Raw genomic sequence first — 25,942 nt, forward strand, 5'->3', positions numbered from 1 at the left:
CTGTGATCTGTGGTGTGGTGTGGTAATACGGCCAAAGTTACAGTACTCTCACTCAACGGATCTTGGCAGGTCTGAACTACGTGCAGAAGGCTGCGCAATAAGTGTAAAGGGTCAATTGTATTTAGAAATGGTCAATCTCTAGCCTAGATCGTCGCCCCCCGCACCTCGCCTCATGCCACCATTTGGTTCTAAAAAATACTTATTGCGCAGCCTTCTGCACGTAGTTCAGACCTGCCAAGATCCGTTGAGAGTACTGTAGATAAAATAAATATAGAATCTCTGGTTTGATACTAATTCAAACCAAAATTATTCGATACTATTAGATTTTTGTGAAAATACGGAGTATATCGTCTGCATCGCTTTTTTTTAAGGATGCAAAATTATCCAATAACTTCTCTCGCATTGAGCAAGGCAAGTGGGAGTGTCCGATTTTTACTGACTAAAAACCACCCCGTTCCTACTCCTGCTTATGGAGCCGCAGCTCCGGATCAGGCATCAGCCCGTCTAAGCTCCATCTGTGGTGGTCTGATGGCTGTTTGAGGCCTGGTAAGGGTCTTGTTCGCGAGCTACACTTGCTCGCTGCCGGCAGACCTACATTTGGCTTTTTTTTGTGGGGGGAAAATCATCCAATGACTTCTCCCGCCTTGGGTAAGGCGAGAGGGAGTGTCAGACTCTTACTGACTAAAAACCACCTCGTTCCTTCTCCTGCTTTTCGACCCGAAGCCCAGACCTACATTTGGCTTGGCTGGAAATCGGAATTTAATGGTTGAAATTTATGAAAAAGTGCTGCTGCAAAAGTTTTGATATCCGCGCCTAAAGTAGTGACTGCCTTAACTGCTACAACTTAACCGTACCCTTAGTACGAGTTTGCTTTACATTTAAAGTAATCGAAACGAGATACGTTTGGCTCTCTGATTGGTTGGTTTATTGGAGCCGACCAATCAGAGCACCGAACGCGTTTTCGTTTCAATACTCATACTAAGATTATGAATTTCGATGAACTGTTTCTATTAAAAATCGATGAAGATATTTTGGATTAATGTTATTATATTTATTTAGGTCGTTGGTAATCGAATAGTCACTGAACGTCAACGCCGAGCCGTTCTCCCCTAAAATGATACACTGACCAGACATTTGAATAAAGTGCAGCCTTTTCTAAAAATTTCGAATTTGAATATAGGCACGGAAAGTAAAACACAAAATACTAAATAGCAACTGTACTGCAGATAGGTTTATACTTGTTTTAGTTTCGATGGGTAAAAATTAAATCATCCAATGACTTCTCCCACCTTGGCTGAGGCGAGAGGGAGTGTCAGACTCTTACTGACTAAAAACCACCCCGTTCCTACTCCTGCTTTGAGCTGGAGCCCCGGTAACCCCCAGGTTACCTACACGAAATTCGACAAAAAACGAAGTTTCGCCCGAAACTTCTCAGATTGCATAATATATAATTCTATTTATTGCGAACTTTCGTGAACAAAAATAAACGAATGAAATGAAGATAAATAAATAGTTTTTGATATACAATTAAAAATAAAACGTTATTTCAAGTAATTCTATTAGTAAATCAATAAAACCTACGGCCGAAGATTAAACGAAACTTCGCATTCGAGAACCGGAGTAGCCCTACTGTTCTGTTTTCCGCTAGCTCCGGATAGATATGTTTATCCTACTAGCATTATGAATGCGAAAGTTTTTGAGTTTGTCACTCAATCACATCAAAATGGCTGAATTATGAAATGGTCTGGAATAACACATAGGCTACTTTTTATCCCACGGAAACGCGAGCGAAACCACTGGCAGAACTAGTATTTATATAAGCTTAATAACGTCATACATAGACTACATAGGTACATCTACATAGAGTGGCTCTCTCATTACAAATCATATCGCCGGTGTTGCTATATGAAGCCGCGGAATGTAATAATTACCGGCCGGGGTTGCCACGCGCGAAATTTATGTGTTGCCATTAATTATTTTAATGTTATTATCAGTGTTCAGTAATAGTGAATGAGAGATATTTTGCCGTTGTAATATTAAGTGAGAGGTTCGTGTTGGAAAAGTGGGTGTTATATGTATTTTATCTGAGGACTTGGTGTATAATAAGGTCTGAGGTCTTCTGTGAATAATTAGTTTGCGTTCTTATGTTTTTTTATTAAACGTTGCCCCCACACTAGGATATTTTCTGTCATACAATTTCAAACCCTAAAACAACAATTTGTGGATCACACAAAGAGTTGCTTCGTGCGGGAATCGAACCAGGTAGACGTTGTACGGTAGCCTATCAATTTTGTATGTTTAAGTAATATTAAGCACAGCACTTTTAATAACTATAACTTAGTCGAAGGTATTAAAATCAAGTGTATAGTAAAAAGCTTTGTAGGTACATGTAAGGGATAAGTATATTATATATCTTATGGGAACCTACTACCATGCATTTAAAGTTATCTGGAGTTGGGACTCGAAACGCAGGAGTAGGAACGGGGTGGTTTAGTCAGGAAGCCGTCTGACAATCCCTCTCGCCTTACCCAAGGCCGGGACCAGTCAAGGTAAAAGGAGTAAACTAGTCACAAATTCCATGCCATCTTTTTCAGTTTTAAATAAAAGACCTTGGCCCACATTAGAATTTTCTCCTATGTCGTGTGTGCGTTTACGAACATACAAGTTCACATACACATCATACTTCAGACCCGAAACGACAAATTGTGGATCACACCAAGAGTTGCTCCGTGGACTTATTCGTCAACTCGGCCGCAATAGGAACTCGACCTCGCGGTCGAGTTGGGAAAATTTTAATCTACCTATTATTTCATTGGGCATCTCGACCGTAGGAACATTCACTATGCGGTCGAGTCGACCCGGCTCATTGTTGTGATTTTTTTTTATTCGTCATCTCGACCGAGTACAAAATGTACCTTTGAGTAGAAAATGTCATGGAAAGATTTATTTTGTTAGGCCAATTAAAATGCGTGCTGTGCTAACACAAAGATCGTAGATGTTTCATTACAACACCCTTACTTTTATAAAATGTAGCACTTTAATCTGAAGGTCGTATCGGTTCCTATTAAGCCCTTAATCTCCTCTTATGTCACCCTCGACAAGAAGAGGAAGAGGTCAAAAACCCCATTCTTTCTTTATTAAAAAAAAACGTTGCCCCACTCTACGATTTTCTCCTGTGTCGTGGGTGCGTATACAAAAGTTCACATACACATGACACCCAGACAATAAAAAATAAATTAATATTACAATTTCCTGACTGGACCTCACGGACGAGTTTAGAGTTGACGAATAAGTCGCTCCGTGCGGGAATCGGACCCGCTACACGTTGCGCGGCGGCTAGTTGCCCAGCCATCGCGCCAACCGTGCAGTCAAATCGTCACCACATTGAACAAATTATTAATAAAAGTACAATACCATTGTGTGGACAACCCTAGAGCCGCGGTATGCTTTGCCGCGTCGAGCCCTGTTATTGGATATTTTTGGGGTCCCGCTAGCTTTGGAATAAAACCCGCTCGATGACTTGAATATTATTACTTGTCTATATTCTAATAAGTGTTAAAATAATAATGAATAGGTTTGTAACACGCTTTTATTATTTACTAGCAACCCGCCCCAGCTTCAGATGGATATATTATGCATGTATTATACCTCCATATAAAACATCCTCTTGAATCATTCTATCTATTAAAAAACCGCATCAATATCTGTTGCGTAGTTTTAAAGATTTAAGCATATAAAGGGACATAGGGGACAGAGAAAGCGACTTTGTTTTATACTATGTAGTGATTTAATAAATCGTGAGATACTTATACTAAATTAACTACGGTACAAATCACGGTTTACTCACATACGTTAATGAAGAAAAAATCTATTAGTTTCGTCTCATAGACGGATTGCTTATCATGAGCAGCGTGACTCGAAGCTTTTCTCCACTAAGTTACGTGAGTAAACCGTGATTTTTAGCTAAGCTTTTATAAAGTCAACTTACTTACATTCTAGATCAGGAATGGCGAAAATGTTTTTTGAGCTTGGCTTATAACATAAAAAAATTATACAGAACCCGTACCTCCTGTTGCCCTCTCATACCCTCTCGGCCCCGGAGATCAAAAGGCATCAGTTTATAAAATTATTTGATATCGGCCGTTTGATGTTACTAACTCTGCAATAACTATGCGCAAAATGAACGCCCCTCCCCTTACCCCGTACCCCGTCCCCCGTCCCCTCTACAATCCCCCTCGTCTGAATATTTTTACTCGAAGTATTTATAATTTTGAGGTTTTGTTTTCGTTAGTGATTTTGTTCGTGTAATCTATCATTTGTGTAGATTACTTTGTACCTATTGTATTGTGTATAAGATTAAGTAAAGTCAAAGCATTTATTTCAATTAATCCTTAGTTAGGCACTTTTGAAACGTCAAATTGAATTGTCCGTCAGTCTGTCTGTCAGTAAAGTCTGAAGTTAAGTACTCGATCCAAAGTGTAGCTTCGAATGGAGAAGAATGAGCAAGAAACTCCATCGTTCGTCTTTTCAAAAACCTGTATTTTTTATAATGTCACTGATACATTATTTGATCATTAACATTTATGTGAGAATAATGTAACGACAATACAGCGTATAAAAATTCTAAATTAATGGGACTTTAAGACTGTTTCATGAAAATTAAAACCTGTAACGGCGATTGTTTCAAACATAGTGCCCACACATGCACACATACAATTTAAAATACAATTTGATTAGAAGTTTTTAGTTGTTTATTATTTTAAAATTCTAAATTAGTACCGAGAAAGTGAATGATGAGATAAAGCGATATCATGTTTAATTCTGAATGTACCCACCAAGGATGTTAAGGATATCCACATCCGTAACCGAAACTATCGGATATCCGAAATAAAAAAAATATCTATTTCCGTAACCGAAAGTGAAATAAATGTTCCGGATAATTTCAGATAGGAGCGGAGTCTAAATGAGACATGAGACAAGTTACGAAAAGTTACTTATAGGCAGATTGAAGTACCTGCCAAATGATGACCAATTTATAAATAAAACCATTTGATTATCTATTTGTATGTTACTTTTGAAATTCTTTAGAAATCCAATATCCGTAACCGAAACTATCCAAAACTTCCGGATAATTTGGAATAATTTCTTATCCGTATCCGAAACCGGAACCGATATAAAAAAGTCCACTATCCGTATCCATATCCATATCCGAAATTCCATATCCATAACATCCCTGGACCTACGATGCCAAACAGTGGTGGAAAACCACTCAGAAAAAAGTATGGGAAAAAGAACGACTAGAGCCACCTTTATATTAGATCGAATGTCAAGAATCGGTCTTACTCGTAATGCAAATATTTAAAACTAGCTACTTCTGCGCGGTTTCACCCGCTCTTCTTGGCTCCTATTGGTCATAGCGTGATGTTTTATAGCCTATAGCCTTCCTCGATAAATGCAATACCCAACACAAAAAGAATTATTCAAATCGGACCAGTAGTTCCGGAGATTAGCGCGTTCAAACAAACAAACAAACTCTTCAGCTTTATAATACATATTAGTATAGATAATATTAGTATAGATGGAGATCGGTTAATAGTCGCCTATTGCGACACCAGTGGAGAATAAGAAAGTGGTCAATCATGAGTTTTTAATCTCTGAAATGGCTGGATCGATTTTGACAATATTAGCAGGGGGCTCATGTATTACTATGGAGTAATTTTAACTACTTTTATTAACCGACTTCCCAAAAAGGAGAGAGGTTCCCAATACAGCCGGTATGTCTTTTTTCTATGTATGTACACCGATTACGTTGATGTTTATGGACCGATTTGCGTGATTCCTTTTTTGTTCGATGCGGATTAGTTCAAATTTTGTCCCATATAAATTTGTTTTTATTTAGATTCGTTCACTGGTTTTTATTTTATTAACATTATAAGTCAGTACTTGACCGACGATTCTTAGTGTTAGAAAAAATATTTTATTTTAGATACAAAATCAAAAGCCCAAATTCTGTCACATGTCATTATTCTACGCGATCGAAGTCGCGTGCAACAGCTAGTTTAAATATAAAATTTACAAGCGTTGTATGTAAAAACATAGCGAGTTACCGTTTATTAGTTAATAGCGCGCAATAAGATTGTCCGTTTGAAGCTAATCTGCTGTAGTCGGGGGCGAAGCCCCACATTACCGGCGTTATAAATTTCTGTCTCTTTTGTAACAGGGACGGACTCTGACGGGGGCTGTTTTATTTTTATATTGTTATGAGATTTGATGATACTATTGCCGACGTGCTTTCGAATTTCTTGATACTTTTGCCTCGAATATATAAAACTATTCAAGTATTCGCCAAAAAAAACTAATGATTGACTGAATAAAACTACACTGACCACTGATACTAGTCAATTCTCCAACCACCCTTAAATTCCTTACCCCAAAAGGCTGACTTTATGTCTCAAGCGTCCATGGGCGGCGGCGATTGCTTACCATCAGGTGATCCGTCAGCTCGTTTACCGGCTTATACCATAAAAGAAAGCCACCAACAGCATAATCACACACAAAAAATAACGAAACAACACTCAAATCTGAAACATCCCAATAAAATCGTGTAGGTATATTGATTTTCTACTGTATTGTGTTAATTGTCAAATCTCCTGTGTGAAGTGGGCTCAAACTTTACCTAAACAATAAATAGGTTTAATATTGTAATTTTCTTTCATTTGCATGCCGCTAATGGTAAATGTGCTGAAATTACTACCTATATATATTTAACACCTGTATTATGTACCATATTTTTTTTTTTTGAAACGTTGCCCTACATTAGGATTTTCTCCAGTCTCGTGGGTGCGTTTACAAACACACTAGTTCACATCACGCCCAGACCCGGAACAACAATCTGTGGATCACACAAAGAGTTGTTCCGTGCGGGAATCGAACCCGCGACACGTTGCACGGCAGCCAGTTGCCCACCACCGCGCCAACCGTGTAGTCGAATTTGAGCAAATAACTAATTTTTTATTTATTTAAATAAGTTAAGAAAAATCTCCTCACCGAAATTCTAAATCCGCCCCCTCCGACTCGGGAATGCTCGGTATTTAAATTAATCGAGACGGGGGGAGCGAAGCCGATTGTAACTTGTCTTTGTACTCGCGCCTAGCGGCACACGGACAAACTTTTATTATGTTTTTTGATGTCCATACCTTAATCTGTATTATTTAACATTCGCGTTTGGGGATCGTTTTTCGCCTTAGTGGCGTGGTTTAAAGTATTTGTTTTGTAGTTTAGGTATATTTTAAATATGACGGTGTTTCTTTTAGATTAAATAGGAAGGGGTTGTGAAGATGTGTAATAGGCTAGTTGAGTTTAGTTGTTGTTCCGGGTCTGGGTGTCATGTGTATGTGAACTTATAAGTTCGTCTTTTCTTTCTTTAAAAAAATGGGTGTTATGTTATGAATCCTATGTAAAAGGGTCTGTTTATAAGTATCGGCCACAATTTACAGATACCGATGCTGTTGCTGAAATTCCTGCATAGTTGAATATAGCGACGTAATTGCCTCTTACTGATGTCTATTATTGTAAATATCAAAAGGGCCATTAGATAAATAACATCTATAGTAAGTATATACCTACCTCTGCGGACTACCTAGCAGATTACCGGGGCTCCGAATCCAAAAGCAGGAGTAGGAACGGGATAGTTTTCAGTTAAAGTCTCGCTCAAGACGAGAGAAGTCATTGAATGATTTTCGACCCTCAATAAATAGGTACCTACCTACTCCTACACGACGTTATCAACAGATCAGGAGCCAATTTGTAAACCAAGGGTTGTAACTTCGACATCAAAGGGTTAATCCTTTAGTTAGTGACCGTCATGTCCACTAGCGGACAGTGGACAGTGGACAGTGGTCATTAGTTGTTTCCAGTTAATTAGAAATAAGCCGACTTTAGATAGGTACTGAGATAGTTACTAAGCGACTAGACTTAGGGATGCTTTTCCAGAGATGTGCTATGCTACGTCGCTGTGGATGCGTTTGGTTTTCACCAATCATATTCATTAGTACCTACTCATAGCTTTGTTTTATAGTTTTTTTTTTTGATGGTGGCAAATCATCCTATGACTTCTCCTGCCTTGGGCGAAGCGGGAGGCAGTGTCCGACTCTTACTGACAAAAAACCACCCCGTTCCTACTCCTTCTTTTCGAGCCGGAGCCCCGGTAAACCCGCTAGGTAGTCCGCAGCTCCGGATATGAGTTAGCATTGGTGGAAACGGACTGCGCTAAGTTTATGTTTTTTTTTTATATGGAAAGATGTGTGATATGGATGGCTTCCCTACTATCGATACATTGCATACTCGAGTTGCGCCTCTTCCTCGCACAGCTACATAGCTGAGTATCAATGGTAACGGTCACATAGTTTCATAACTTAGCTATTTCATTACATCTTCGTAGCAAAGCTACATAGCACATCTCTGGTGGAAAAGCATCCTTAGAGTTCGTTTGTCAGTTAAATTGAATCGATACAATTTCTCTTTGATATTTTTACTCTTGATTTCGATGAATAGATGATAATAGGATTATACATAAAATCTGAGATAAATTAATTATTAAGGTATCGGCTTACTCACGTAGGTGAGTATAGGAGAGCCATGCTTCGGCACTGCTGGGCCGGCTCGACCGGAGTGATACCACGGCCGAGCAGAGAACCGACGTGAAACAACGCTTGCGTTGTGTGAGTGAGGTTACCGGAGGCCCAATTCCCCCCTTCAAAATTTCCCGATCCCCGATTTCCCAACAACCCTTAAATTCCTAACGCCCAAAAGGCCGGCAACGCACTTGTAACGCTTCTGGTGTTTCAAGCGTCCATGAGCGGCGGCGATTGCTTACCATCAGATGATACGTCTGCTCGTTTACCGGCTTATACGATAAAAATAAAACACAAAATTCAATAAATAATGATATTTTTATTTATTAATTTATAATAATTAATATTTACTCAATAAGTACGTGAACATATTCCTTATATACATATACAAGCATGCAACAATATTAGTATAAGCAGCAAACTAGCTAACATAGTAAATAGAATAGGGATGAAGACAACAACGTCACGCCTTTTATCCCCGAAGGGGTAGGCAGAGGTGCACACGGCACGTAATACGGCACGTAATGCCGCTATACAATGTACACCCACTTTCAACCATTTGTGTTATAAGTCCCATGTAATAGGGGGTGAGTCTATTGCCATATACTGGACACAATTCCAGACTCCGTGCTATAACTGAAAATTTTTCGAAAAACTGAAAGAAGCCCAGTAATACATTACCCGACCCGGGAATCGAACCCGAGACGTCTTGTTTGGCAGTTTCTTTAATTTTTTTTTTTCTGTCTGTTTGTTCAGATTTATCTCAAAAATAGCTAGACCGATTTTGATGGGAAGAAGTAAATTAGGTTACTTTTACTATTAGAAAATGAAGTTACAAATTCCTTAATTCACTCGAAGCTGCGGGGCCTACTCCGGTTCTCGAATCCGAAGTTTCGTTTAATCTTCGGCCGTAGGTTTTATTGATTTACTAATAGAATTAACGTTTTATTTTTAACTAGTGGTCGCCTAGTGGTCGAAATTCGACTATATACGATTTAATTTACAATACCACTTAACATACGTTCAAGGATAATTTTTATTTAACGAATTGCTATTAGTTTTGTAAAATTCAAATTAATATATTCCGGCGCATCATGAACAGGAAAACACTATTCATATGATTTTGACGTTTTGTCAAATACGATCAGATATTATGCATGGTAGTGTGTGTAATGTTTTATTTATTGATTTAATGTACTTTATAAGCATTATTTTTGAAAAATATTAGCGTTCTGGACTTCTCCTACACATAAACTATAAGTGTACCAAATTTTATGCTCCTACGTCCGCGCAATTTTCGTAAAAAGGGGTCCAAAGTTTTTGCATCACGTATTAATAGATAAATTTCATTTCATCCGTTCATTTTTGTTCACATAGTTAGTAGTTCGCAATAAACAGAATTGTAGTATGCAATTTGCGAAGTTCCGGACGAAACTTCGTTTTTCGTTGAATTAGAGTAGGCCCCCTGTTTATTATAATAATTCGTATAACATATTCTAAATTTATTTATTTATTACAACAGTATCATCTGATATTAATCTCTTACGGGATTAACTGAGATACATAAACCAAATATATAAAATAACATCATGCCTTATATTCCCCGAGGGAGCAGGCAGAGGTGCACATATTATTGAAATGACATCTCCTAATACATTTTTAACCGACTTGAAAAAAGGGAGGCTCTCAGTTTGACCTGTATGTAAGTATGTATGTTTGTGCGCGATTATCTCGGGTTTGGCTGAAGCGATTTTGATACCGATTTCAGTTTAGTATATTTCAGACTTAGGAGAAGGATTTAGGTATATTATAAACACAATTCTTGCTCGTCATTGATCGAATTCACTTCCAAAGCTTCGAATTGACAATAACAGAATAGCCTAACAGGAATCGAACCCGAAATATCATGTACAACAATTTTTTCCAATCTATCAATTGCCAATCCTGAAAATAAATGTCAAAACGAAAAAATAATACTATATTTGTCAAGAATCGAACCTCAAATCCCTAGCAGCTACAACTCATAAACAAAAAAATAAATACTTAATTTCCAAAACATTGCCTTTTTATACTTTATTTCACTAAAATAAACAATCATAGACTACTTATTAACAATGTATAACTGCATCTCGCTCACACATATCGCTATCTCACTCTATCATTATGCTTTTTCCAAACTACCGTAAAAGGGGGTGAATAGAATTCAAGGGGTGAATAGATACAGAAGAGGGGTGAATAAATGTTGGGAAAAACTCCCTCCTAACTCATTTTTCGCATAAGGTGATTAATTGTCTTTCCAAATTCCTTAATGAAAATAATTGCAAAATATGACGGTGTGTCGTAGTATTAATATTGCATTGGCAGTATAGTTGACAACACCATATTGGAGACTCAGTTGCCATTCAAGAAAAAAAAAATGTTGGGAAAATGTTCTAACATCTATTCACCCCACTCCTGTGTCTATTCACCCTTTGAATGCTATTCACCCCCTCCCCCTCTTTACTTTAAGCTGCACAGACGGTGTTGTCCAGTGGTAGGAGTTCGAGCTTCACATCGTCCGACTGGAGTTCGGTTACCAGTTCGCGTAATCTGTTGGGGAAGAAATTAAAATTTGTTATTTATTTTCTTTATTTATTTTACACTTTATGTAGAATCATACAATTCTCTGACAATCAACCTTAGGGTGATGAAGAGAGACAACAGTAGGTGTAAAATCAGTTATCGAGAGACCTACCCTCTCTCGAGGTATAGGATTTTTTAGTAGGTGTAAGTAATTTTTGTTACACTGCCTACCACCCCGCTTCATTCGTCAATTCAAGGTTATGGGAAGGGGCTAGTAAGCGGGTCTCATCGAGTTTGAGCACTGTTCGACCGGAGTGATACCACGGCCTCACAGAAAACCGACGTGAAACAACGCTTGCGTAGTGTTTCGTTGTGTGAGTGAGGTTAACAGAGGCCCAATTACCCCCTTCCCAATATTTCCTTGTCTTCCAAACGTATCAAGTTAGATAGTAATTAGGTACTTACTTGGCGAGCTGCGCAGGAGTGACGAATATGGTGTCCTCAGTCTGTCCGGTAGAGGGCGCCGGGTACTTTATGGTGCCTACGTCTACCGACTTCGACGATAGCACCTGTTTAGAAAGGTAAAATTATAATAATAATTTAAAATTATAAATTATATGGAAAAGAGTAAGGAGTAACCTATGGAGTTTCTTGCTCGTTCTTCTCCATAGGAATCTACACTTTGGAACGAGCAACTAGAGGACTGACCGACAGACCTTTTTTTAATGCAACGTCTTCGCCTTTTATTCACGAAGCGCATTACGACACGTAATGCCGCTATACAATGTACACCCACTTTTCGTCATTAGTGTTATAAGTCCCATGTAATAGGGGGTGAGCCTATTGCCTGGGCACAATTCCAGACTCTGATTTTTTCTCCATTAAATGATAAAATAAAGCAATATTGTAAAAAAATGTCGCATAGATCAAATAGCCTTTCAACTGCCGATATTTGTATTGGTTATTATATTTGCTTTAACGTTCAAATAGACCGGGAGTATATTTAAAATGAATTATTTAGAGTTTTAAGCTTACCGCAGCCAACTCAGGCGCCGGGAACTCAGCGAAGTCCGCCTCGACGCAGCGCCACGGGCGGTGCAGCAGCAACTGCTGGCGCACCTCCGCCTGCAGGGACGCGAGACGAGTCTGTGGACGAACAAACATACATGCAATATTAATATCACTACATAGTATAAAACAGGGGTGGCCAACTTGATTAGACATACGATCTACTGTTTACTAACGAAACTTTGTGCGATCTTACATACTTCTTAAAATTTCAAATAAAACAGCATAGTCACGGACTTACAGCGTAGACCGTAGATAGTGATTCAAGAGAATGGTTTATATGTATAATACTTGCATAATATAACATTGCACCCAAAACTAATTTAATTAAGTGTGCAAGAGTCATGCTTCGGCACATGGGCCGGCTCAACCAGAGTGATACCAAGGCCGAGCAGAAAACCGACGTCAAACAACGCTTGCGTTGGCCCGGCTCCGACGGGAACTTACCGGAGCCCTGCAACGAGCCATCCCATCTTACCAATCCCCGATTCCCCAACAACCTTAATTTCCTAATAAAAAAGCGGACCCGACAATGCACTTGTAACGCCTCTGGTGTTTTAGCTGTCCATGAGCGGTGGCAATTGCTTACCATCAGGTGATCCGTCTGTGCGTTTACCGGCTTATACCATATATTTTATACTTTATACTGTATGTATATGTAAATAAATAATAAAGAAATCATAACAATAAAAAAAATCCCATTAAATAAAACATTTTACAGAACTTATAACGGGATATTTACCATGTTTATTCATTTTAGCGAGTTTGGTAAATAAAACATGGTAAATATCCCGTTATAAGTTTAATAATAGTGTCAGTGACCATGGCAGTTTAAAAACTTATATCTTTTTACAGAGTAGACAATTTCCGCTCCCAGCGCCCTCTAGCCACCGCGAAAATGCCAACATACCTCGAGTTGCCTCCTAATCTCTCTCTGTTTATCCTTGTGTAGCTGCAGGGCGTGGGCATACTGGCCCGGCTCCGACGGGAACTTCACCAGCCCTGACCGAGCCACGAACATTGTCCATTCCTGGGGATTAAGAGACATTAATTTAGATTGTTTTTATAGTACACCCACATTTCACCATTTGTGTTAGTGTCATGTAATAGGGGGTGAGCCTATTGCCATATACTAGGCACAATTCCAAACTGAGAAATTTTCGAAAAACCGAAAAAGCCCAGTTATTACAAAAAATCACGGTATACTCGCGTAAATTTATGGAGAAAAGCTTTTCTAGTTTATTTAATATACACTATTACTTTATTTATTTAATACTCAAACGTCACTCAATTTTAAGACGCTCTCCCAATAGTTCTATCTCTACAAATTCTTTGTAAATTACAGTGATAGCACGATATTTAAATTGTGTATATATTTAATGGTAATGAATTAAAATAGTAGGTATAATTTATAAAATATCAGTAGTTAGGTACGTATAAATCAATGATTTCTAAAATATTTGTCATCAAAGAACCTCTACTACAAAATGGCAACGAAAACTGTGGAAATGTCTGGGGTTATAACAGACTAATTTATATGTAAACTAGCGGACCCGACAGACGTTGTCCTGTCTGCACGTCTTTAATTTGTAAATTTTTCAGATCCACTGTAAAACATTGCAAAATCAATAACTACTAATAAATTAAAAATTTATTAAAAACACATTGTCCAGCGGACAAAATTGTGAATCTAAACCATTCTCAGATCCCCTTGAACACACACAAAAAATTTCATCAAAATCGGTCCAGTCGTTTAAGAGAAGTTCAGTGACATACACACTTACAGAAGAATTATATATACATACTAGCTAACCCGGCGAACTCCGTTTCGCCACCAATGACTTTCCCGGTTTTCTGGCTTTTCACTTGAATTTTTCGGAGCCAACAAACCTCGGATTTTAATCGGTTCATGTGTTCTGGAGTTATAGCGTCAGGAATCTGGAAAACCCGACTTATTTTTATATATATAATATATATAATAAAGATATAAGCGTGCGAGGTACCAGGAGACTCCTGCCCGTCGACAGGGTATGACAGGAGGTTAGGTGGTGACCTTTAAGTACTTAAAATCGAGTAGCTTTTCAGTATTTGGACGTTAAGCTTACGGTCTGCAACTTGGCCAGGTCCCTCTCAAGTTGCGCGGCGGCCTGCCGGCGGGCGGCGGCGGCGGGCGACGCCGGGTGCTCCAAGGGCCGCAGCGCCCGCAGTGCGGCGCGCTCCGCCTTGCGACACGCGGAGACACGGGCCGCGCGCTCGCGTTCCACTGTCCTGTTGTTTTTTTTAAAGATAGTTTGTTTAATGAAGATATTATGTATGTATTTAAAACTGTGTTGTTATTGTTGAAATAATTTTAAATTTGGCATTCCATATATTTTTGGTTTTTTCAAACATTGTCAACATGCATACACAAAATTGCTATTAGGATAAAATAGCATTTTGCCTGTAGTATTTTGGAACTAATGTGATATTTATATTTTAGTACGTAGTGTGGGAGAGCCATAGCTCGACCACGGCCCATTTTGAAAACCGACGTGAAACAACCCTTGCGTTAGGCGAGTGAGGTTACCGGAGGCCTAATTACCCCCTTCCCAATCTTCCCAATTTCCGATTCCCCAACAACCTTTAAATTCCTAACACCCAAAAGGCCGACTTGTAATGCCTCTGGTGTTTCGGGTGTCCATGGGCGACGGCGATTGCTTACCATCAGGTGATATCTGCTCTTTTACCGGTTTATACCATAAAAAATAATTAAGAAACAAGTGTAATCACTTTCGAATGACCTATGATTCACTCTGGTTTTGCGGATGGTCATCCTTACCATGAAGCAAATACAAAGAGGAGATGTCATAACTGGATTTCCCTTTAACATAATGCGTGACACTTTACGGGGAGCGCGAGACGTTACAAGTCCCATGTAATACGTATGTATATTGAATTAAACGCAACATAACGCCTTTTATCCCCGAATTGTTGGGAAGGCAGAGGTGCACATTAAAGTACGTAATGACACTGTAATGAAAAGTGGGTATACTTTACAATGTCTACCGACTTTTCACCATTTGTGTTTTAAGTCCCATGTAATAGGGGGTGAGCCTATTGCCATATACTGGTATATTGAATTACTCCAGAACTCACCAGCTCAACACCTTGATCTGATGCTGCAGCGCCTCATTGACCTCTCCGGCGGCGATGCCGGCAGTCACCTTCACCGGCGTCTCCTCTGTATCACAGACCATACATTAGAGAGTATTCTAGAAGATAGGATGATGATTAAAATGCTGATGGAAGATCGACCATTTTAGGTGGAGAATATTACGCTAACAATCAGATACATATTATTTTATTAAGTCGTAGGTTCTCAGATACATTTAATGATTACTTAAACTGTTTCTTAGTAACGAATTTTTATCGAAAACTATTGCTAAAGACTGGGTTAAGTAACCATTGAATGTGTCTGAGTACGGCGGTAAGTCGTGATGCCTTTAACCTATTTGGATTGCGCGCATAGTGTAGCGGGTTCGACTCCCGCACGAAGCAACTCTTTGTGTGATCCAAAAATTATTGTTTCTGGTCTGGATGTCATGTGTAAGTGAACTTTTATGTTTGTAAAACACACCCACGACACAAGTATTAAAAAACGAAATAGACTTTTAAAAAACGAAAATCAATGTTATACTATCGTAATAAAGTGAAAAATTGATTAAAGGTATTTCTAATTATGTGACTTCCAGCCCAATGAATCTGGACGGGCGATCAAGAGTAGCTCGCTGCCCGACCAGAACCAGACCCGTGGGTAAAAGTAGGAACGAGGTGGTTTTTAGTCAGTAAGAGTCTGACACTCCCTCTCGCCTCGCCCAGGGCGGGAGAAGTCAACGGATGATTTTCCGCCTAAAAAAAGCCCATTTTTTTATATATTAAATGGGCCGACGTTTGGCCGCTATCTCGCCTGATGGTAAGAGATGATGCGGTCTACGATGAAGCACGTCTGCCCATAAGCAACCTATTCACTCGGGCTTTGAAGATACCCCTACGTCCACCTATCTTTTCTGACAAAATAAAGAAATATTCTTAAACAATTAATTGGTCGATCTTCCATTACAGAAATGTATGGGTTTTAATACACTGGTCAGCATTCATGTAGTTGAATGAAAAGCTTGAGTTTGGTCAATTATTGTTAAAAGTAAAATAAAGCTGAGGCGCATTGAGATGATTTGACGTTGCGCTAACTTCTAGTTTTTGCGCAAAAACATATAGTAACTGCGCAAACTGAAATACTATTGCGCATCTTTTAAAATTAAGTATTATGTTTATACCGTTTGAGGAAAGCTCTTATGACTTAACTTAAACCACATATTTGTTATCATCTTGGCTGACGATTTACGAAAATGCGGCGACATGTGGCGCGGTTGTTATAATGCCGTATTTGTAAAGAGTGTTCAAATTAGCTCAAAGAGAATAATGCACTTTTTGGCTTACCTACTGGGCCTATTTCGTTCATTTTTCGTATATCGCCAGCCAAGATGATAACAAATATGTGGTTTAAATTAAGTCATAAGAGGTTTTTCCATACTGTATAGGCGTAAAATAAAAATTTGCGCAACGCCAATCAGCTCATGTACCTATGTAAAAAATATGAGACAACATCCATACACGATCATGCAAAAACCATTAGACACGTCAATTAAAAAAAATATTAATGAAAAAAAAATAAAAAAAAAACAATTATCGCCGTACTCAGAGTCATTTAATGGTTACTTTACCCAGTCCTCAGCAATGGTTTTCGATACAAAATCGTTACTAAGGAATAGTTTAAGTAATCATTAAATGTCTCTGAGTGCGACAGTTAGTCACATTGAAGTAAATCATCGAAGCATGATAACGCATTCCCTTTACATAAAAACAAAGAAAATTTTCAAAAAACATTTTTGAATCTGAATCATTCGTTAGTTCAGTAAAGATTATTTTGAGTTTTTTGTTAAAATTATTAGAAGAATAGAAGTTTTTTAGGTTTTTACCCGACCTGGGAATTGAACGATAGACCTCACATTGATTAAGTAATGAATGACAGACTCCGTGCTGTTACTGACAATTTTGATATATAGGGTGACTGGTAATTAGTGAACGATATTTAAACACGTGATTGTACTCATGATTACAAACAACTTTCCCAAAGATACTTGCTTTGTATACTCATTAGTTTTATTTTTATCACAATAAAAAAACAACAAAATTTCGCGCACGCGTGTTTTAAGAAAGACCAGTAGGTATTTTGGAAGTTTACGCCGCCCGCGTGCTAATGAAATTTCGTTGTTTTATTATAATAAAGTTTCTTTGAGAAAGTTGTTTGTAATCATGAGTACAATCACGTGTTTGAATATCGTTCACTAATTACCAGTCACCCTATATTAATAATGAATTAAAAATAAAGTAATCCAAGCCAATTTAATGCCCGGTTTACATTATTCCAGTCCAGCGATCCAGTCCAGTACTGGATGGTTACTGGAAAAATGTAAACCGGCACTGGAATGAACTGAATCCAGTAAGCATTCCAGTCCAGTAACTGGATTCGCGGTCTACTTTTCGGTCCAGTGCGATCAATCCAGTGCAACTGGAATAATGTAGACGGCCAATCCAGTGCCATTCCAGTGCTGACGAAGTACACACGTGTTGGTTGTTTTTGCGGACTTTTTTGCGAAGAAAAAGGATTTAACAATGGTGAAGAAGTTATCTGAAGACGAAACTATAAAGTTTGTCTCTATATACAGAGATAATCCGTGTTTATGGGACATAACATCAGAAAATTATAAAAACAAAGCTATGCGCCAAACTGATTCTGATTTCGCTGATCCAATTTCTCACCCAAATCCGTTCCTTTTTTTAGTTCCTTATCAACCTCATTAATAACTTCTTGTAGCAAGAGTGATTGAGCACGTTTAAAACATTTTCGAAACTGATCACTTCTTGAAATCATTGTCACTGTAGTGTTCACACTTCAACGGCTTCTAAATAACTGGAATAATGTAGACGTAACAGATCCAGTCCAGTAAGCAATCCAGTACTGGACTGGATCGCTGGACTGGAATAATGTAAACCGGGCATTAGGCTGAAATTAACTAACCGATCTTAATCCAAAATATCTGGATGGATTTTGATAGACATTCTATACAACGTCACACCTTTTATTCTCAGAGTAGGCAGAGGTGCACATTACGCACGTAATGCCGCTATACAATGTACATCCACTTTTCATCATTTGTGTTATAAGTCCCATGTAATAGGGGGTATTGCCATATACCGGGCACAATTCCAGACTCCGTGCAACTACTGAGAAATTTTCGAAAAACCGAAAAAAAGTCTTTGCCTCTCTCTCTCCTCATACTTTGACCTCTTGTTCGGTCGCACTTGCGATCACTCGACAGTTGATCCAAAAATTTCGAATTAAAATCGGTTATAAATTTCAACCGTACATATTAAGAAAATTAATTATGACATTAGTGTCATGATTCTAGATTCAGACTCAAAAATATGAGACCTAACACTAGAACATAGGATAATAACTGAAAAAAACGTAAAATAATACCGTATGACTGGTGAGATACGTTCAATACTTATAGAGAGTACTCGGTACTCGATTCTCGTTAACTTGGTATAAAAAAAAAATTGGTACTTAATTTTTTATCGAAATGTCTCTAAAAATAAGTGAAATTTGAATAAGTCTCGATGTAGGTAGGCAACAGCTGTACAGTGTACCTATGTATTCTGTGTTGATAGCGCGCTGCGCGACCCGTGCGTCCGCGCGGTGTCCAAGTATTCCGCAGTTAAATAAATAAATACTGGACTCTCGGTGTACTGTGTACGAAGTTTACTAAGAAGTTATTTAATATTTAATTTTTATGTTATTTTATTTCTTGATATATGTTCGCATACTATAACGTAGTTGCACGTTTGACTGCACGGTTGGCGCGGTGGCTGGGCAACTGGCTGCCGTGCAACGTGTCGCGGGTTCGATTCCCGCACGGAACAACTCTTTGTGTGATCCACAGATTGTTGTTTCGGGTCTGGGTGTAATGTGTATGTGAACTTGTATGTTTGTAAACGTACCCACGACACAGGAGAAAATGCTAATGTGGGGCAACGTTTAAAAAATAAATAAATAATAAACGTCCTCAAATATTGAACGTATCTCACCAGTAAGTCTGTATAATTTAAGCCCATGCTAAGGTACATTTCTCTTACGGGTAGTCTCTTTTGGAGCAGCAACCGGCGTTGGTAAAGCTAAAATATATTGTATTCAATTAAAAATTTTGAAAACAAACATGTATTGCCAATTGGTAAAAAATAAATTGTTTTGACGTTTCAATATACATAATAAAATATACCAAAATAATCGTACTTTTATTCATCAAATTGACGATAAACTTATTTATTTAATTTTTCTAGTTAATTTTAGAAAAGTAAGTATGCTATTTGATGCAAAATAAGGTATGACGTCATAAATTGTGATCTCCTACAAAATTCAGAGAAAAGTCACGTTTTTTACATTTCGATAAAATTATTGAATTTGACTAGTAGGAACCGTATTATTTATAATCTATTTATTTCTTCTTTACTATACTTTCACACATTGAACGCCGTGGTGGTCACCGGTGACCGATATTAGCGGAGGATTTGCCTTCAACAGTTTTCTATTGGCAGTCAAACTTATCAAACACTATATTTTTTTAAATATTGAATTATAAAAATAAAGCATTTTTTTTTTCAGTCATGGTCGTCCCACTGCAGGGCAAAGGCCTCCCTACCCTCCTTCCACTCATCTCTTTGTAGAGTTTTCTTTAAAAAAAAAACATAAAAATCGGCGTGTCCAGAAATATTATTTTCTGCATCTGGCCATACTTAGAGAGCACCTAAACTACCCTAAATTCGTTTTCACCTTTAAGTACGACTTATAGGTTGGATACCAAAATCTTATTAAGTATCACCTATCTTAACTTAAGGGCTCCTTAAAACTTAAGAAAGGTTGCTGAGACCGTGTATTAAAATCATTAAACTCCTAATAATCAATAAATCATTGTTCCGTACACAATAACGCCTCGTAGATGGCGTTGCGTACGATTATTGCTACCCTCTAGTCTAGAGTGAAAATATCAAAGTATTAAAAAACGATTGTATTTTGCAAAGGGAATGCATGCACGGGAATCGAAGCGTGTATCTTACTGGAGTATTCTCGGACTGGCGGCGGCGTCAGCGCTGAACCACACAAAAATATGTTACATGACGTCACATTGAAAAGGGGGTAGACAGGAGTAGTTGTTTTTATACTAAAGTTACTAGTTACGCCCAAATACTTAAAACGCTACTCAATGTTATTATAATTTTTGTGGGACAAACTAAATTAATTATGTTATCGGCTTACCCACGTAGAAAATTTCAAAAATGAGAAGCGTTTAAGTATTTGAACATACGGTACTTACTGACTAGTTACTCTATGTATGTATTAATATTATCACATTTACCGTAAAACTAGGTTATCATAGAAAACTGAAATACAATTTTGTTAATTATCAAATTATCGGTTTTCTCACGTAACTGTTTGACGGGGTACTGTATTACAAAGAGCAAAGCAACTCTATTAAAAGAGGCTTATATTCATGAGCAGCATTCCGCGACACACGACGCGGCGATTGTCGCGCTGCTACTGAACTAACTAAACTAGTCGAGTTCCTCGTCAAACAGTTACGTGAGTAAGCCGATAACATAATAATTAATTTAGTATGTCTCACGAAAGTTATAATAAGATTATACAATTTTGTTAGTATCAGGAATCGAACCCGAAGCAACTAGGCTGCACTGTAACTTTCAATTCGAAAGATCTAGTGAAGATTCGAAAGATCTAGTGAAGTGAACTCGATCGCGGTCGACCATGTCATTAGTGGTGAGAATAATCTTAACCAATGACGGTCGAGAATGCTATCGAGTTCAATCGATTATCTTGACACACCACATCATTAACTAAGTTTTATAAAAAGATATACAAAATTAAATAACAAGGCCTGTTAATACAATCCAAAACATTCAGTTATTATTTTTTAAAACTCTGCATTCAAAGCGTTATTCTTATTATTATGTATTATTTTGAAAATAGTTGTGAATGGAATTTCTGCAACGCTAAACATAAACTAGCTTTACTAGAGGACTGACCGACAGACAGTCATTTTTAACATTATTATATTTGCTTTGACGTTCAAAAGTGCCTTCCTGGTCTATTTGAAATAAATAATTTGGACTTTCACTTTGAGCAGGGTACGCAGATGCGACAACGTCTTGCGAGCTTTTCTCCATTAATGTATGTGAGTAAACCGGATGTTTAAGGCGCTCACTTCTCATGCATGAGAGTGGTTTTGAAACCTACCAAGTGTAATTACCAATGTGACATTTTCCATGTTATATGTACTGGGCCTGGGCTTATAATTTCTCATTTTATAAGTATGAAATCGCCAACCCGCATTGAGCAAGCGTGGTGATTAATGTTCAAACCTTCTCCGTGTGAGAGGAGGCCTTTGGTCAGCAGTGGCCACTTATAAGCTGTTGATGTAAACCGTGATTTTTTAGTAAATTTAGTATGTCTCACGATAGTTATTATTATATTATTTGTGTTTATATTTATTCCATTCACAACCAGCATTTAACAGACAACAAACTGAACTTACTCAAAAACGCCAAGTCTAAAACGAAACATAATATTTTTAATTAAAAATTAAAAAGTATGTCTCACGAATTTTATAATAAAATTATAATGTATTCCTATTAAATCTTATCATTATTACAAATTCTTTACTTATATTATTTAACAAATATTAATTACACTTATTATAAAACAGACTTATGCTTCGGCACGAATGGGCCGGCTCGACCGGAGTGATACCACGGCCTTACCGAAAACCGACGTGAAACAACGCTTGCGTTGTGTGAGTGAGGTTACCGGAGGCCCAATTCAATTACCCCCCTTTCAAAATCTTCCCAATCCCCAACAAACCTTAAATTCTTTGAAATAAATAACTTTGAGAGGTTACCGGAGGCCCAATTACCCTCCCCCCCTCTCAATCTTCCCAATCCCCAACAAACCTTAAATTCTTTGAAATAAATAACTTTGAGAGGTTACCGGAGGCCCAATCACCCCCCCCCCCCCTCCCTCTCAATCTTCCCAATCCCCAATCCCCCAACAAACCTTAAATTCTTTGAAATAAATAACTTTGAGAGGTTACCGGAGGCCCAATCCCCCCCCCCCTTCTCAATCTTCCCAATCCCTAATCCCCCAACAAACCTTATATTTTTTGTAATAAATAATTATGAGTTAGACATAATATATATTATAGTAATGACTAAGTACATACCGTGGTGAGTGCCCCCCCTCTTGGCGTACAACTTGAGTTTCTCCCTGAGCGCTCCCCGCTCGGTCTCTAGCGAGTCGATGTCTTGCTGCAAATGGTCCATTGTCTCTTCGAACTCTTTCTCTTTCCTGTAAATGGACATGAGATTACAAACAATTTTATCTGCGCCATGTTCGGAGTCGACTAGAAGGTTTTGTGAGTTAATAAACAATCACTGACTCACAATTACTTTTTTTACGAGTGATTAATTCACATTCCTTGTTTTAATAGTAAGTAAGAAGGTGTCAATTGATAAGATGTTAACTTATATATATAAATAAGATAGTAATAGTATAGTCATATAGATGAATAGATATTAAGTATAATTAAGCAGAATAATATTGTAAAAGAGTTGCCACTTTGTGAAAGGATATGATGGGGTTGTCATATCTTAGATAAAAACCCCTAAATAAAATAAAATAAGATTGAAAAAAACATGAGATTAAAAAAATATGTTTTCGTCTTCGATGGCATATATCTATCATCTCTGTCTATCTAATTTTTATGGTATAAGTCGGTAAAGGAGCAGACGTATCACTTGATGGTAAGCAATCGCCGCCGCCCATGGATACATGAAACACCAGAGTCGTTGCAAGTACGTTGCTAGCCTTTTGGGGTGGTTAGCATTTGAGGATTGTTTGGGGAAACGGGGATTGGGAAGAACGGTAAAGTGGGGGATTGGAAAGATTAGGAAGGGGGTAATTGGACCTCCGATAACCCCACTTACACAACGCAAGCATTGTTTCACGTCTGTTTTCTGCCGCTGGTGGGCCAGCTCAGCCGTGGTATCACCCCAGTCGAGCCGGCCTAGCAGTGTCGAAGCATGGCTCTCCCATACTAGCGTAGTCTTTTGGTACCCATGGGCGGCGCTGATTGCTTACCATCAGGTATATCTCTCAAATATATCTCTGGACAACCGAAACACCAGGGGTTGCTGCGGCAAGTGCGTTACCAGTAGTCTTATGATCTATGGGTAGCGCTGATTGCTTACCATCAGATAATATATCTCTGGACAACCGAAACACCTGGGGTTACAAATGCGTTACCGGCATTTTGGAAGTTAGGAATTTAAAGGTCGTTGGGGTTCCGCAATATAAATCCCCCACCGTATCTCTCGCTCTGGGTATGACTGACTGACCTCTTAAGCTGGTTGTGAGCATCCTCGAGCCTGCGCTGCAGCTGTTCAGCCCTGAGCTCGGCGTCTCTCGCAGCCGTGGACAACTTCCTCTCGCCCAACTCGCGGCGTATCGTCATCTCTGATAGCTCTTCTTGTTTCGCCTGGGATTTCAAATATAAACACACATTATTTTAAATTCGTCGCGACACTTATCCCCGAAGGGGTGGGCAGAAGTGCACATTACGGCACGTAATGCCGCTATACAATGTACACCCACTTTTTACCATTTGTGTTATAAGTCCCATGTAATAGGGGTGAGCCTATTGCCATATACTGGGCACAATTCCAGACTCCACATCCCACTACAGTGAAATTGGCACTATTGTATACTTCGTGCTACTACTGAGAAATTTTCGAAAGGCCAAAATATGTCCAGCATTACTTTGGCCGACCGAGATTCGAGCCCCTTGCCCCTTGGTTGGTTAGTTAGTTGGTGAAACTCAATACCATTAAGTTCATTCCATACACCTATTTATGGTGATGAAATGAAGATGATATCTTACACGTAACTGTTTGACGAGAAACTCGAGTAGTTTCAAGCCATGCTAGAGGCTCCGCGGCGACTGTCGCACTGCTACTGACTCTAGCTTGGCTTGAAACTAGTCGAGTTGTTCGTCAAACAGTTACGTGAGTAAGCCGATAACATAATAATTAAAATATCATTTACTACAATAAATATCCACGCAATACGAATCAATAGGAACTGAATAGAGCGGGTAAAACCAAAAGCAGCTATTATTGATGAAGAATGAAGATGACTTTTTTTTGAGGGGGGAAAATCATCGAATTTTTCTCCCGCCTTGGGCGAGGCGAGAGGGAGTGTCAGACTCTTACTGACTAAAAACCACCCCGTTCCTACTCCTGCTTTTCGAGCCGGAGCCCCGGTAAACCCGCTAGGTAGTCCGCAGCTCCGGATCAGGCATCAGCCCTACTGGGCCCCATCTGACAGTAGCTAGCCTAGCCTAGTATATTTGCCGAAGAATGAATACGATATCTCACCTTGAGAGCCTTCCGGAGCTCCCTGATGTCAGCCTCCTTGTTCTCCAGCTTGATGGTGAGGCTCTTGGTCTCCTCCAGCTGCTTCTTCACCAGCTGGGCTCTGATCACCACCGGGGGGGTCGGCTGTGGGGTGTAGGATACATTTTAGTACAAAATTTTCCAAGTTTGAGAGATAGTGCTTGCGAGTATTCGTATATTCTACATTAGTGGTTCCTAACCTTTTCAATGCCACTACAAATGTGAACAACTATGGGAACTACCCCTTTTTTAAGAGGGGAACATCATCCAATGACTTCTCCCGCCTTGGGCGTGGCGAGAGGGAGTGTCAGACTCTTACTGACTAAAAACCACCCCGTTCCTACTCCTGCCTTTCGAGCCGGAGCCCCGGTAAGCCCGCTGGGTAGTCCGCAGCTCCAGTACCCCTGCGAGGGCTATCCCCAGGTTAGGAAACACTGTTCTACATCAACGTCATCTTCGGTGACAGCCTAGAGACGGGTACTTCTAGAGTTCTAAATAGTCAGTCGATAACCAACCGCACATAAGAGAGGTCGTGCGCACACAAGCCAATATCTAATACCTATGTGGTATGTATTAAGTGATGTTCATATATACATAACTAACGGCGCATTCCAATAACCTACCGATCGGTAGATTTGCCTACCAGAGGTAGAATTTTGACATAAGCTCCATACAAAATGTGTCAAAATTCTACCTCTGGTAGGCAAATCTACCGATCGGTAGGTTATTGGAATGCGCCGTAAGAGGTGTAGTTTTAATATAATTATTACGGGTGAACACTACATATTTCACATACTTTACAATTGATTTTAAACAAACGTTTTAACGAAAATACTCATCATTTGATGTTAAAAGAAATTATGGACATGTGCGGTTTTGACTAATTACTTCGTGCATTGTTCATATTTATCAGCCCCCTTGTGGCTCGAAACTGATCGAGCGATCCCCTTACCTTCTCGGACTGCACGTTGGTGAGCGACATCATGTCATACTCCTTGTCTTGCGCGAACGTCGCCAACTTGTTCACTCATATTTATGAGCCCCCGTCGTGGCTCGAA

At 38.8% G+C, this 25,942-nt stretch overlaps 1 protein-coding gene across 17 annotated transcripts in view; it reads right to left on the reverse strand.

The window, feature by feature from the left end:
- Positions 1 to 8,932: 8,932 nt before the first annotated feature.
- Positions 8,933 to 25,942, reverse strand: part of LOC126912239 (dynactin subunit 1) — a 54,115-nt gene continuing 37,105 nt past the window's right edge. For 8 of the 17 annotated variants that reach the window (XM_050703430.1, XM_050703421.1, XM_050703429.1 and 5 more), the window contains 12 exons: positions 24,867 to 24,989; positions 23,829 to 23,968; positions 22,655 to 22,779; positions 21,971 to 21,985; positions 20,478 to 20,510; positions 19,500 to 19,538; positions 15,399 to 15,483; positions 14,369 to 14,531; positions 13,174 to 13,293; positions 12,231 to 12,341; positions 11,661 to 11,764; positions 8,933 to 11,222 (listed from right to left, as the gene is read on the reverse strand). In XM_050703430.1, coding sequence (XP_050559387.1) covers positions 11,138 to 11,222; positions 11,661 to 11,764; positions 12,231 to 12,341; positions 13,174 to 13,293; positions 14,369 to 14,531; positions 15,399 to 15,483; positions 19,500 to 19,538; positions 20,478 to 20,510; positions 21,971 to 21,985; positions 22,655 to 22,779; positions 23,829 to 23,968; positions 24,867 to 24,989 — 1,143 coding nt within the window. In that variant the 3' untranslated portion in view covers positions 8,933 to 11,137. The remainder of the gene's footprint in view (positions 11,223 to 11,660; positions 11,765 to 12,230; positions 12,342 to 13,173; positions 13,294 to 14,368; positions 14,532 to 15,398; positions 15,484 to 19,499; positions 19,539 to 20,477; positions 20,511 to 21,970; positions 21,986 to 22,654; positions 22,780 to 23,828; positions 23,969 to 24,866; positions 24,990 to 25,942) is intronic. The other 9 variants (XM_050703434.1, XM_050703419.1, XM_050703424.1 and 6 more) reach the window with 7 other exon arrangements.

Source organism: Spodoptera frugiperda, chromosome 24, assembly GCF_023101765.2.
Source record: "Spodoptera frugiperda isolate SF20-4 chromosome 24, AGI-APGP_CSIRO_Sfru_2.0, whole genome shotgun sequence".
NCBI classification, from domain to species: Eukaryota; Metazoa; Arthropoda; class Insecta; order Lepidoptera; family Noctuidae; genus Spodoptera; species Spodoptera frugiperda.